The sequence below is a fragment of the Lithobates pipiens genome, unplaced genomic scaffold (genome assembly GCF_037356315.1).
Source record: "Lithobates pipiens isolate NorthernLeopardFrog02 unplaced genomic scaffold, aLitPip1_a1.2 Scaffold_3, whole genome shotgun sequence".
NCBI lineage: Eukaryota > Metazoa > Chordata > Amphibia > Anura > Ranidae > Lithobates > Lithobates pipiens.
The window spans coordinates 40,011,483-40,025,390 of record NW_027507790.1 but is presented as its reverse complement, the minus strand read 5'-3'; the positions used below and the strand labels follow the sequence as shown (position 1 = coordinate 40,025,390).

General features: G+C 50.1%; 1 protein-coding gene across 1 annotated transcript in view; it reads right to left on the bottom strand.

The window, feature by feature from the left end:
* The window catches only part of LOC143940299 (serotransferrin-1-like), a 72,062-nt gene that overhangs the window by 12,607 nt on the left and 45,547 nt on the right, over positions 1–13,908 (bottom strand). Inside the window, exon 16 of the mRNA XM_077461518.1 lies at positions 13,232–13,421. Within this exon, the coding sequence (XP_077317644.1) occupies positions 13,232–13,421 (190 nt within the window). The remainder of the gene's footprint in view (positions 1–13,231; positions 13,422–13,908) is intronic.

Here is a 13,908-nt window from a genome sequence, read left to right as displayed (position 1 = left end):
GAACCCTGCCCTCCGTTGCAGCAGCAGAATGTATCAGGCATTTGTGGGAAAATGCAGTGTAAGGTCGTGGGTATCCTATATCACCTTGTCAAAATCTTGTATGGATTTCTGCGCAACGTAAAGGATTTTTCCCTTCTGTGAGTCGGTAAATTGCATATCAAGGTCGGATTCCCACCGCAAGAGTGGGTAAAAGTCAGGTGCCGGCCGGGTCAAGGCAGCGTAGATCATAGAGGCTGTGACATATGGGTTCTCTTCTATGGCACAAATATTCCAGCTCATTGAGCTGACGAGAGACTGGGGATTCTGGAGACCCAGCTCAAACTCTGGATTGCCTAAAATAGGAATCATGGGGGAAGGCAGAGGTTAGATCGAGGTGCAGCGGAACACAGCCCTAGAGAGACCCCAAAGTGGGGTAATCATTGAGAGTCTTCAGCAGAGGTGAGGCAATCCATGGCCAACTTTTTGCCATACTGCCTGAGTACTCTAACTCCATGGCCACCCAGTGCTTAGCCTCAGTATGACAGTACCAGTCAACCAACCTTGCAAGATGGACCTCCCTATAATAGGCATGATGTCAGGTAACCCTACTCCACCCTGATTTTTAGGAAAATGGAGAAGCTGGAGCTGGATGCATGGTTTCCAGTTGGACCATACAAACTCTCGAAACAGAGAGGTCATACATTTGAAAAAATAGGGGGGCAGATGAAAAGGGAGTGCCTGCATCAGGTACAGGATCCTTGGTAGTAAAGACATCTTCAGGGCACTACAGCGACCAAACCAGGTCAATGAGAGCGTGTGCCATTGAAGTAAATCAGACCTCACTCGGAGAAGCAGTGGATCAAAATTTGCTGCATAAAGAGCAGCAAGGTCAGAGGTAATGCTAACTCCCAGATAGCGGATGGCATCAGTCACCCATTGGAAATAGAAGGAGGGGCAGAGACCATCAACCATAGCCTGGTCTAGCAGGATGGGAAGAGCAGAGGACTTTGATAGGTTGATTTGGAAATAGGAGAGTGTGCCATATGTCTGCAGCGAGTGTAGCAGCTTTGGCAGACACACCAGTGGGTCAGTCATAAAAAAGATCAGATTGTCTGCGAATGCGGCCACCTTGTGATCCCCAGAAGTCTTTTGGTAACTCATAATTCCGGAGTCCGACTGTATTGTACTCAGAAAGGGCTGTAGGGAGAGGATAAAGATTAGAGGTGACAGGGGATAGCCCTGGCGTGTCCCATTTGTAATCATGAAGAAATCTGAATGAGTTTCATTGACCTTGACAGCTGCCGAGGGGCGCGAGTAGAGGGAGGAAATCCATCTCATCATGGAAGATCACAACCCAATATGTTCCAAGGTGGCCCACATGAACTGCCAGCTTACCCTATCGAAGGGCTTCTCTGCATCCCTAGAAAGCAAGAGAAGGGGGTGACGGGCAGTTCTGGCAGCATGGATCAAATTCACAACCCAGATGGTATTATCTCAGGGCTCCTGTAGAAGTACAAATCCCCGCCTGGTCTCGATTAATTAAGCGGGGGATGTGAACAAGCAGCAAATAGTTTGAGGATGGTATTTAAGAGGGCTATAGGACGATAGCTTCCACACTGAGATAGGTCCTCCCCTCCTTGGGGATCACAGAGATGTATGCTCTCAAGATATCTATAGGCATGGGTTGTCCCTCTGTAAGAGAATTAAGCACAGATACCAAGTGCGGCAATAGAACCTTTAAAAAAGCCTTATAGTAGGCCGCGCCATGTGCCTGGTTTATTTGAATACTCATACATAGTGTGCCGAGCCCATGCCAATTTCTGCTTTGTTTTATGAAAAAAGACGGGACCTAAGTTCCTCCTGAACCCTGAGGAGGTCCTGATAAGTAGAAAGTGCAAGGCTAGCTTTGTGGGAGCATTCCCAGCTGCGCAACTACGTCAGAAGTTCAATCTGATCAAGACCAAGCAAGTGAATATATTCACCAACACACCATGGATCAACACTTCCATCCAAGGAATTATTTTATTGAGAGAGATCACATCACATCAATGTTGTCAATGTTGTAAGTGTGTCGGGACTCTACAGGTTAAAGGACCGCATAAATAGCTGCAGATGGACACCGGTGGCAAGAAAAAGCGCCCAGAGGCGATTCAGTTCGTATAGGTAGCGCTATATAAGTCATTCATTCATTCATTCATTCACATCACAAGTGCAACGTTTCGAAGCCACGCAGGGCCCCTTCGTCAGGCAGCTTGATGTTTCCAGGACCCAACTGGTAATAGCTACAGCATCCACCATTTCAAGAGCTATACTTTCCAGGAACATGTGCAATAGGAATATTGACAAGACTAATCCTGATGAAGACACCCTGGACAACTGGTTTATGTGCCTCCCAGAGTACCAGGGGATTGTCAACCGTATCACGGTTGAGGGAACAATATTCTGTCAGGGCAGGGGTTTTCTTGAATCTCTTGGATTTCTGGGAGAACCTATATATTTGGATCAAGTCAGATGATCAATGATCTGTGCCACCTGGACGGCTGTCTGGGTGGACATGTGTCAAGCTAGGGACTGAGCCGGTCAGCAGGAGTGAAGCTTGAGAAGTATCTGGGGTGCCAAGCTAGGGACCCAGCAGGGAAGCGTGGGTGACACTTGAGAGAGATACCACCGCAAAGATTGGAGGAGCTCAAGAGAGTCTAGTGAGAGACCGTGAGCTCAGTGTTGAAGAACTACAAGAGGCAGTTGTAGTGAAGCTGAAGGAATTGTTACATTTGAGTTGGGAACTGTTAAAGACTGTTGCCATAGGAGACAGCATTCCTGCATGTTCAGATGAGGCACCTTGCTGGGGCTTTTCCCTGCACGGCTGTCCTCCTATTGAAGTCTCGGAGTCTGCCAATTGAATCTACAACTACTTAAGGGTGTCCTGGCCCTAACCCTCTTTTCCCAAAAATACGAAAAGGACTGTTAAGAGAAATAAAACCTCTTTTGCACCCACTAGGCCTCATAACCCAAAACATTCAGAAGAATGTCAGCTATGTTTGGCCTGGAAAGTCTTCATTAGACTGAACAAGGCCAGAGACCTTGCTACATTTGGAGCCCAACGTGGGGCTAAGGCATTGTCCTTGCAGCAGTCGCCCATAGCAACCGGTTTCAGCTCCATTGGGATTTCATCTGGCTCCATGGGAAGGTGGCAAGTAACATTTACCCTTCTAGACTGTGTTGTTGTGTGTACTATCAATATGGGGAAGAACTACCAAATCTCATTGTTCGGTGAGAAGATCAGCCTGGTCTTTTGACACTTCCCGCCAGCGCTGTGAGGGTTAATACAGGTTCCAGAATGGACTCCATTACCGTTTTGGCGTGCCGCGGGAAGAAGAAGGCAGGTGCCACAGTTCCCAAAGAATTTTTTTGCACCAATCCGTTGGCAGGGGGAGGAGTCCTCACTCTACAGAGGACAATAAGGAAGTGCTGTCTGATTGTGTGTCTGATTGTGGGTTAGTGAAGGAGATGGTGCAGTTTGCGAGTGAGATGGCAGATTGGCAAAAGTACGCTCTGGGTGTCTGTTTTGGTCAGAGTGACAGAAAACCTGTCCTGACTGACACCAGAGTGCAGTACATACTGAAAAGCGAGCTTGTCCTCTATACGGCTGGAAGCTATGAGTCTTTAGAATTGATTTGTGAAAAATGTTCTGGCCTGACCACGCAGTTGAGGCCTTGGATCGTCTGTGGACGCTGTGGGGAGCATCTGTTTGAGGTCATCCCTTCAACTTTACCTCCGTGGATCCTACAAGTCCATTGGGATAAGAATATTGCCATCCCATTGGAGAGCGATGCCCCAAGCCCGTCATGAAGGAGGCTGTTACTCTTGCCGCAATGACTACCCCAGGACCCAGCGCACCGATTGCTCCTAGAGGCCGAGGTCAGACCTAACTACTCGCACTGGTGTCTGAGCCAACTGAGAGAAAAGCACCGGGGCTGGGTAAGTCAGCAAGAAGTGAGTGTGGGGGGCGTGACCGGAAGTGGACCCGCATGGACGCTTGCTGAGCTCGCTCTCCCACCAGCCTAGCTCCAGCGGCACATAGGGGGACAATCCGCCGCCATCCGATGGGCAGATTGAGGGCCACCCGCTCCACTGCTGCCAGGGGACCCTCCGCCGTCCCCCCGGGGCCCGCGGCCGGCCTCCGGGCATATTTTTCGCCGCCGGATACTCCGGCCGGAGGGCCTTCCAAGATGGCGCCGGCCGCGATGGAGGAGACGCTACAGGCCTCATCCCCGGCCTCTAGTGAGAGGAGCGGCCGCCGCGCGGGCACCGAGGAGGACGGGGCGCCTCTTCCATCCAGCGCTGCTGAACGGACCTCCGCTGCGGTGAGTGACACCCCGCTCCCGCCCTTGCATCAGGCCGCCCGCTTAGGCCCGAGGCCTACTACACGGCCCCTTACTCCAGACGCACGTGCATCTAGCCCCCCACGGAAGTCGGAGCAGCGCATGGCTCTGAGGGACCAGAGCCCACCGCAGTGGGGCCGGAGGTCCCCCCCACGCAAGGTACTTGACTGGGAGCAGGACAGTGGGGAGGCTTGGGGGGTGGCAAGTGGCTGCATCGTGCCGGGTCAGAACCCAGGGTACTTGGGGCACGGATCCCCTCCCCCCCAACGGACACACAATGCATGATGGCCCTCCCTAGGTTGCTTCGGGCAACATCGGACCCCCTCCTCCCCGCTAGTTCACTGGGGTCCCCTCCCTCCATAGAGGACAATGACTTCCCAGCCCTCCCCCCCCAGGAAAACCGCTACCCTGGCCTCAGCGGGGACATGGGGGAGTGGCGGAGCCCCGACTGAATCCGGGAGCCCGGTCCCCACCACCCAACTCCCAGAGACTGTCCTCATCATGGGCCCCTAGCCCACAGCGTCGCCGGAGTGGCTCCCCGGCTCCTGTCGCGCTTAGAGCGGGACTAGACCTGCATCGGGAGGAGAGACAGAGCCGCCCAACTCCCCCGGATCCATCGCCTCCCTGGCACGGGGTGTGGGACTCACCCACCGGGCCTCCCCTAGCTTCACGGGAGAAAGATTATGGACCCCACGGACCTCCACTGCCGTCCCTTCTGCATTCGGCCGGGGGTGACCCTGGAGGGCCCCCCCGCCGCCCCTGCATTCGCAGTGGCAGCAATACCTACAAGCAATCCCCACTAAGGAGGATTTTAAGCAATTGATGGAGGATGTTAAATCAACCTGTAGATCAGAAATACAAATGTTACACTCCGGTCTCAAGCATCTAGCGGACCGGGTGGAGATGGCCAAAGAGGAGATACAGGAGACCAAAATAGCGATCCACAGGACCCAAGCACAAGGGGCCGATCATCGCATGCTCCTGAGGGACATGCAGCGTCATGTGGAGGACCTGGATAACAGGTGGCGTCGGCATAACATAAGAGTGAGGGGGATTCCAGAGGCGGACGGGCCGGAAGATCTCCAAATTATCCTGCAGGAAATATTTAATGGCCTTCTTGGGGAACCCCCCTCCAAGTTTATTGAAATGGACAGAGCACACAGGGTCTTGCGCTCCAAAAGCGTGACTTCCAACCCCAGGGATGTCATCTGTAGAATAACTTCGTTCCACATTAAGGAGGACATAATGAGATAGGCCCGCTTGGCCCGGGTGGTGACCTTTTCCAACATCCAAGTGCAGCTCTTCCCAGACCTATCCTGGCTTACACTGCAGAAACGTAGACTCCTTCAACCGCTGCTCCGCACCTTGCAGGACGCTCACATTCCATATCGCTGGGGATATCCGTTCCCTCTTACAGCTAAGCATCAAGGCAAGATGGCAACCTTGCGTTACCCGGAAGATCTACGCACCTTCTGTGAGGACCTGGGAGTCCAACCTCCCCAGCTGCCGGAATGGGATCTTGTGGCTGCCCAGCCACCCGCTCCAACCCTGTGGCAGAAGGTCCCCTCCTGTCAACGCCCTCGTAACCGGGAGGCGCCTAAGAAATCGGCCCGACAAGGAAATGGCTGAAGTTCTGTATAGCGGCAATTTTTGCATACCTTTTTTTCCTTTTTTGATCCCGTAGGCCCTTGGGGCGCAAGGGATCACGGCCCGTTTTGTTTGTTGGTTGGCCGGTGGACTGATGTCCGGACACTCCGAACTTGCCCTCTACTTCTGCCCCAAGAGTTCCCGTCTTTTTTCCCCCTTTAAGTGCCTTTTTGCTGACGTTTTGTTTTGTTTTTCTTAAGGCTGGTATAACTGGGAGACTGAGAACATGGGTTTTCCCCTGTCTCTGTGTAACCCCCCTCCTACCCGGATGCATTGGTGCTGCATCCGGGATCTTAGGAAATGTCTGGCGACTAACATCGCAAGGGCATTTTCTCAGCCCCCCCCCACCTCTCACCATCTGCTTTATTTGCACCTCCTGACGGGGGGAGCTGGACACCCATGCGGCCGCCAGGCTCGGCCCACGGGTTTGGGTTCTGGTGGCCCCCTGGGAATCCGTTCAGACCTGAGCGATTTGCCTGTTCATGGTCTCCTATGGTTCAATTTTGTAATGTACAACAGTTGTTTATTTGATATGTGCGCTCTTGTTTGTGACTCTAACCTCTTCTTTTTCTCTCTTTCTCTGCTTCTTCCTCTCCCCTTCCCCTCCCTGTTATCCCATCGTGTCGTGGTCGGTGGGCATCGTGGTATTCCCTTTCGAGTCCTTTCTCCGGAACAAGCAAGCTCCTGGCTCCTGGCGGTCGTCCTGAATGGTGGAATATGGGTAAGACCCCGCTTACATCCTCCCACCCCTGACATGACTGATGGCTAAGATTTTATCCCTAAATGTCCATGGACTAAATTCTAACGGGAAACGGCATCTGGCACTGAGGGAATTCCGGCAGTCAGGAGCGGATATTGTCCTTGTCCAGGAGACACATTTTGATAAGGGGGGTCCTTTGCTTTCGCCTCTAGATATTTTCCTTTAGCTTACCTATCCTCGGGACCTCACAAGAAGGCCGGCGTGGCCATCCTGATACGTCATGGTGCCCCTTTCACCTACCTCGATCACTACGGTGATCCCGGGGGAGGCTTCTTGATTCTCAAGGGCAAGTGGAGATCCCAGCCGATCACCCTGTGTACCCTGTACGTCCCGAATGTCCGCCAGCATAGCTTTCTTTCCAAACTCCTGTCACGCTTGTTCAAGAAGGATCATGGTTACTTAGTGGTGGGGGGTGATTTTAATCTGGCTCACTCCGCTACTGCGGACCGTTTGGCGACGACGACCCGGCCTCCCTCCGCTAAAGCACTTAGGGACTCGAAACTATTTCGCCAATTGACCCGCAGACACGCTCTTTGATGTCTGGCGGGCCCTTCACCCTGCGGACCGGCAGTACACGTACTACTCGGCCCTGCACCAGTTGCACTCCCGCATAGACTACTTTTTTACCAACAACACCACGCTGAGAGTGGCCCGGCGGGCCCATATCCTACCGATCTCGTGGTCGGATCACGCACCGATCCTATTAACACTGGATCTAGAAGTCCCTGCAGTTAGACCCTACAATTGGAAACCTAACACCTTTCTCCTGCAACATTCCCCATCACAGGCAGAACTGGTCTCCACCTTGAAATACTACTTCGCTGAAAATACAACCCCGGACATTGCTCTCCCCACTTTGTGGGAGGCCCACAAGGCGGTCATCCGTGGAAAGTGCATGGCCCTTTCTTCTGCCTTGAAGAAAGATGCCGAGGCCGCTAAATTGCGAACGGAAAGGGAGCTTGGGCAGTTAGAAAGGGTTATGCAGGCCTCTCCGTCGCTGCGACTCCTCCGGAAGATCACTAGGCTTCGCATGGCGCTTAAGGACCTGGCGCTTCGCCGGGTAGAAAAGACCATTTTGCGGATTAGGCAGACGTATTATGACAGGGGCAACAAGGCGCACTCACTCTTGGCGAGGAAACTTAAAGATAAAACCCTCCTGTCCGCCCCGCACCAGATTAAAACTAAAAACAACACTGTAGTTTCTCACCCTAAGGAGATAGTAGACACGTTTGCGAAATTCTATGAGGAGCTGTACAACTGCGGCGACATACCCAGTGCCCCCCTGTCGGCGGAGTTCTCCCAACGCATGCACCAGTACTTGACGGACTGCGGGATCCCCCACATCCGAGACCAGGATCTAGCCTCCCTGAATAAGCCCATTACGGAGGAGGAAATAGAATTGACCGTCAAGTCGCTACCGGCTCATAAATCCCCGGGTCCAGACGGCCTACCCTACGAATATTATAAAAGTTCCTGCCCCTACTGCTCCCATACATGGGCAGATTGTTCAATGCGTTTCTGTTGAATACCCCGGTCCCTCCCGATATGCAACGCTCCTTCCTCACCCTGATACCCAAGCCCGATAAGGATCCCATCCTCTGTGCCAATTATAGGCCCATTGCACTCCTGAACGCGGATCTAAAGATCTTTACGAAACTTCTTTCCCTCCGGCTCAATATGGTCCTCCCTTCCCTCATTCATAAAGATCAAGTGGGATTCGTCCCTCTCCGTCAAGCCAGCGACAACACCAGGAAGGTCATAGACTTAGTCGACGTGGCGAATAGGGGGGGCATCCCGTCATTGCTTCTGAGTCTGGATGCGGAAAAAGCATTTGATAGATTGGGGTGGCCCTTCCTGTTCGCCACGTTACAGCACATTGGGATGAGGGGACCGTTCCTGCAGGCTATACAGCACCTTTACTCCAACCCGTCCTCCCAAGTTAAGACCCCCTTCGCTACCTCCTCGACATTTTCGGTCTCCAATGGCACGCGCCAGGGATGTCCCTTATCGCCCTTATTATTTTCTATTTGTGTAGAACCCCTGGCGGCGTCCATTCGGCGGAATCCGGATATCAGGGGCGTCCCGGTTCGGGACAGGGAATTTAAGGTATCATTGTTCGCGGACGATGTTATCCTCACCTTGACCCAACCCAGGATATCCCTGCATAATTTACATAAGGAGTTGGATCGCTACAGCGCCCTATCGGGTTATAAAATTAATGCTTCAAAATCAGAAGCCCTCCCGGTAAATATACCGCCCCTGGAGGTTGAACATCTCCAAGCCACTTTTCCGTACCACTGGAAAACCACCTCCTTGAAATACTTGGGGATACATATCAACCCGACCTTCGACTCTCTGTATCAGGCAAACTTCCCGCCCCTGTACGGCGCTATTAGGCAATTACTCTCCCAATGGCGGAAGCACTAGATCTCCCTCTTTGGTAGGATAGCTTCGGTGAAAATGACGATTCTCCCGAAACTCCTCTACCTTTTCCAGACCCTTCCTATTCCCGTACCATATCACCACCTGAGAAAATTACAAGCGGACCTGCTGGATTTCGCATGGAACTACAAACGTCATAGAATCCCCCGCTCGGTAATGACAGCCTCTCGCTCAGACGGGGGTCTGGCGTTTCCGGACCTTGTAAAGTATCACCAGGCGGCCCAGCTCCGTGCAGTGACCTCCTGGTTCACCCAGAGGTCGTACAACAGATGGATGGAAATCGAGAAGCTTTGGTTGGCTCCAGTTCACCCTAATAGTATGCTATGGAGTGCTGCAGCACTGGTTCCCCGGACCCAATTGCTGGGATCTATGTCCCACTTACAGGGCCTATGGCGCAGGCTATCTAAGACATATGTCTTGTCTTCAGACAAATCGCTCCTGACGTCCTTCCTGTACCACCCTAAGATGCCAGATAGCCTGACGTATGCGATGTCCCATCCATGGTCATCCCCGGAATCTCTTTCATCTGGGGACCTTAGTGGACCCCAGATCGCGGAGAATGCTGTCCTATGTTGACCTTCAGTCCAAATTCGACCTCCCGAAAAAAGAGCTTTTACAGCTATCTGCAGATACGACATTACGCCCAGACCATATCCTCTGACCTGCACTTCTCCCCACCCTCCGCTTTTGAGACCATAATCCTAGAGGGCGCGGCCCAAAGGGGATTGATATCAGTTATATAAAAAATACTTAATGCCCCCCCTTTAGCTCCAATAGGCAAACATGCTTATATGCTCAAGTGGGGGCGGAACAGTTGGGTGAGGAGATTACGGAGGAGCAATGGCAGACGATATGGTCCCAGGCTTCACAAAGCTCTCTATGCACGCTCTACAGGGAGAACGCGTACAAAATTTTTCTGGTACATGACCCTGGACGTTCTTCACACCATCTACCCCACCACCTCTGACAGATGCTGGCGGTGCATGACCCATAAGGGTACGCTGTTCCACATTTTCTGGCAGTGCCCCCTTATAGTTCCCTTCTGGGAGGGGGTCCGGCGCCTCTTGTCTGATCTCTTGGATCGGCGAGTGGTCCTGGATCTTAAAACCTTTATGTTGGGCATCCCTTTCCCTAAGCTGACGAAGTCCCGCAAGAAATTGTCACGACATATTCTGACAGCGGCGAGATGTCTAATAGCCCTACATTGGAAAAAGGTGCTGCCCCCCGCTATCGGAGCACTTCATGCTATAATCAAGGACGTGGAGTTGATGGAGAGGATGACCGCCAGGATACAGGACCGGCTCGAGGCCCATGATGTGGTCTGGAGCCCATGGAACTCCCGGGAGGACCAGATGTGAAACGGCCGCAGGGACCACACACGGTGATTAACCCTACTTCCTTTCCCTACCCCTCCCCCCCCACATCCCCCTCCACCCCTTTTCTTTTCCTCCTTTGCTATACTTTCTCTCTTTTTCCTTACCCTTCCTATCTCCAATCCTCCCCGTCTCTGTTCTCGCTTTTCTTCTCTCCCTACCGCTTGGTTTTCCTATTTCTTTTTGTTTGCCTCTCTTTTCTCTACTCCGCCTGGCTTGTGCTTTCACGTGCCTTGTTGCTCCTCTAGAATGCTACTTCGAGGATGACGCTTGTAATGAGTGGTTAACACTGTTTCTAGATGTTTATATCTAAGTATAGGGTTACCCTACTGGACCCTATGGTGGGTAACGCCATTCTCTATTCTTCAGGGTCGGCCCGGATGTTCGCGGGGGGCCCCCCCTGGTCTGGTATGTGCCGGCCCCGGGGGCCATTGGGTGGGAGGCCCCTAAAGCCTACTAATTTATTTTCTTATTGTTTTCCTGTGACGTAGTAATGCATGACGTGTAATGCACTCTTTGAAAGAATAAAAAGTTATTTGACAAAAAGAAGTGAGTGTGGTGTGCCTGTGGGGGAAGTTATACCAGTGGCCGTGAAAGGGGATGTCATAGAGGTGCCAGTTAAGGCGCGAGCCAAGCACAATTATATCCCAGCCGAAGAGTGCTCGATCATCTCAGATTCAGACATTCTGTCTGATGTACTATCGAAACTCTTCTCGGACACTTTGTCTTACTCAAGAAATTGGGGAGAGTGATAAAGAGTTAACCAGTAAAATGCAGGAGGACGAAACACCTGCTACTACTACCGCAAGTGTGCAGATTATGCTGTCAGCCAGTGCATCTCCGCTGATTAGCATTGCCAGGTCCTCTGAAGAGGATCAGGGGGCTCGATGGGTCCCCAAAGCTCAGCCTACTATGCCTATGCCTAACCCAAAAGCCAATCGTAAGCCGGGTGTGGTTGCTGGGTGTCCAGTCCTGCATGCCCCAGATGCACGTGTTCTACCCGGGTACAGAAGCCCTAAGGCTCCATGCACACTGGAGCTCATAAACTGCAGTTTATTGGAGTTTGGGCGTTTTTTTAAAAGCCCATAAACTCCACTCTATGTTAGCCTATGTGTCCATGCACACATGGACGTTTTTCAGCTTTAATGAGCAGTGGAGTTTATGGGCTTTTTTCTGAACGCCAGAAATTTGCGTTCAAAGTGCCGTTTTTCACCGCCAAAAAACGACAAACGCTGATAAACGCTCATAAACGCTCATGAACGCTCATGAACGCGCGTTAATTAGTGTTCAGCATTCTATTTTTTCAATGCATTGTGGGAGTTTGGAATGTACTGTGGGATTTTTGGAGTGTCCTCTGTGTATTTTTATTGAAAACGCCCATAAACGCTAACGCTAATAAACGCTAATAAACGCTCATAAACGCTAGTTCAAAACGCTGTTAAAAGCAAGTTTTTCAACCAGCGTTTTCTGCCAGCAATCTGGCGTCCAGAAAAAGCTTTTTTGAGCTTCAGTGTGCATGGAGCCCAAGACTTTGCCTTAGCTGCTGTCAAAAACTATATATAATTATAAATATAATTATAATTATAAAGAAAGTGGCAGAAGACAATGGGTACTTATATCCCTACATTGCCTCTCACCTGGAAGAGGAGATTCTGGAGAGGGAAATGCAATGGGTGGATGAAAGCCATCCGTGAATTCCTTCAGATCCCTCTAAAGACCGACTTTCTGAAGTTGTCAACAAAGATGTCAGGGAAATACCGCTCAGTGCTAAATACCTGAGGCTACGGCCATAAAATTAACCTCGACAGTGTGAGCCTCCGCAGGCCAGACAAGAAAGATGCTAAATATTATGTTGTCACTGTAAATGCCAAGAGAGAAGATGTAACACTGCCAGATCCCAGATATTTTTGGTGACGTCTCAAAGTGATACCATTACCTTGTGGATTACAAATATGGGTTGTGTGATGTCAAGGACGCTACGCTGACAACCACCTTGCACATCCATTTAAAGTGTTGTCAATGGGGGACACCCCAGAATGCTGTTTTACCGGGACTGTGCTGGACTGAATGCTGCCACCACTATGCCTCACAACCCACCACATACAGAAGGATGTCAGCTATCTTTTGCCTGGAAAGTTCTCAGACTGGACAAGGCCAGAGACCTTGCTACATGCAGCATAAAAAATGCAACTGCCAATGTTTTATTATTCAGGGCCTCTGCTTTCAAATAATATATAACTGGGGATTTTAATTTAATTGTAATTTGTCTAGCAACAAACTGAGATTTTAACATGTGAAAAATTAAAAAACTGTCCCAGACACAAAAAAGGTTAAAGGATTGAAGCAATGAAATGCAGCAAAAGTAATAACCAAGGGACACATTTAAATACAGTGGGGTTGATTTATTAAAAAGTAAAAGAGTAAAAAAATTAGGAAAGTGAATAGTCACCTGGATTAGTGAATACGGTAAAGCTGTTTTCCTTTTTACCCAATCATGCATGTGAAAACATAGCTTTACCTTTTTCAATAAGCTAAGTGAATGTACACTTTCCAAAGTGACCATCAGCTTTGCTCAGTGAAAAATATCTACTCCCTTAGTAAATCAACTGCAATGTGTCTAGACTTTTTTTAAATTTAAAGTTGAATACCTGCATCTGTGCAGTCAAAAACAGAGTCAGCAAGCTGCATGAAACTTTCTCCTAGGATATCCTGAAGTGTAAGGCGTCCAACTGGCAGAAGACAAGAAGTTGAATCTTTGAAAAGCAGATCACCCTCTCCATTAGGTTTCACTGACTTAAAGAGCTGAAAGGTGGAGTCTTCATCTTTTTTTAGGAATTCCTAGGAAAAAGGTCAACAAATATGTAAATTATCTGTGCCTCGTCATTTCATGGGTATACTGACTAAGGATAATACTTACATAAAAGCCAGGTAAACGCCTTTGCTATTGTACTTTTAAAGCAAAGTGCTGTATATATGTGTACAATAATTTCCTTAGGTGTGGTATGGACAATTAGCTGGCAGCAAGTAAATACATCTATAACCACTTCAGGGCTATGCCTTTAGTTAAAACTTTATTTAATAGTCAAAACAGTTGTGTTTTATTTGTCACATTTAATTTAATCTTGCTTTAACTATACAAGTTTTTATTAGAGTGTTAACCAGTATAGCGGAAACTTCAAGTGGTAGTAAATCACCATTTTTTTTTGTTTGTTTTTTTAAACCTGTAAGGCAATGTTATAATGTGTGAGTATGCAATGGATACTCGCACATTATGGGAAACTTACCTTAAAACTAAGCCCTCCAGCGGCTTGCTGTCACCCCTGAC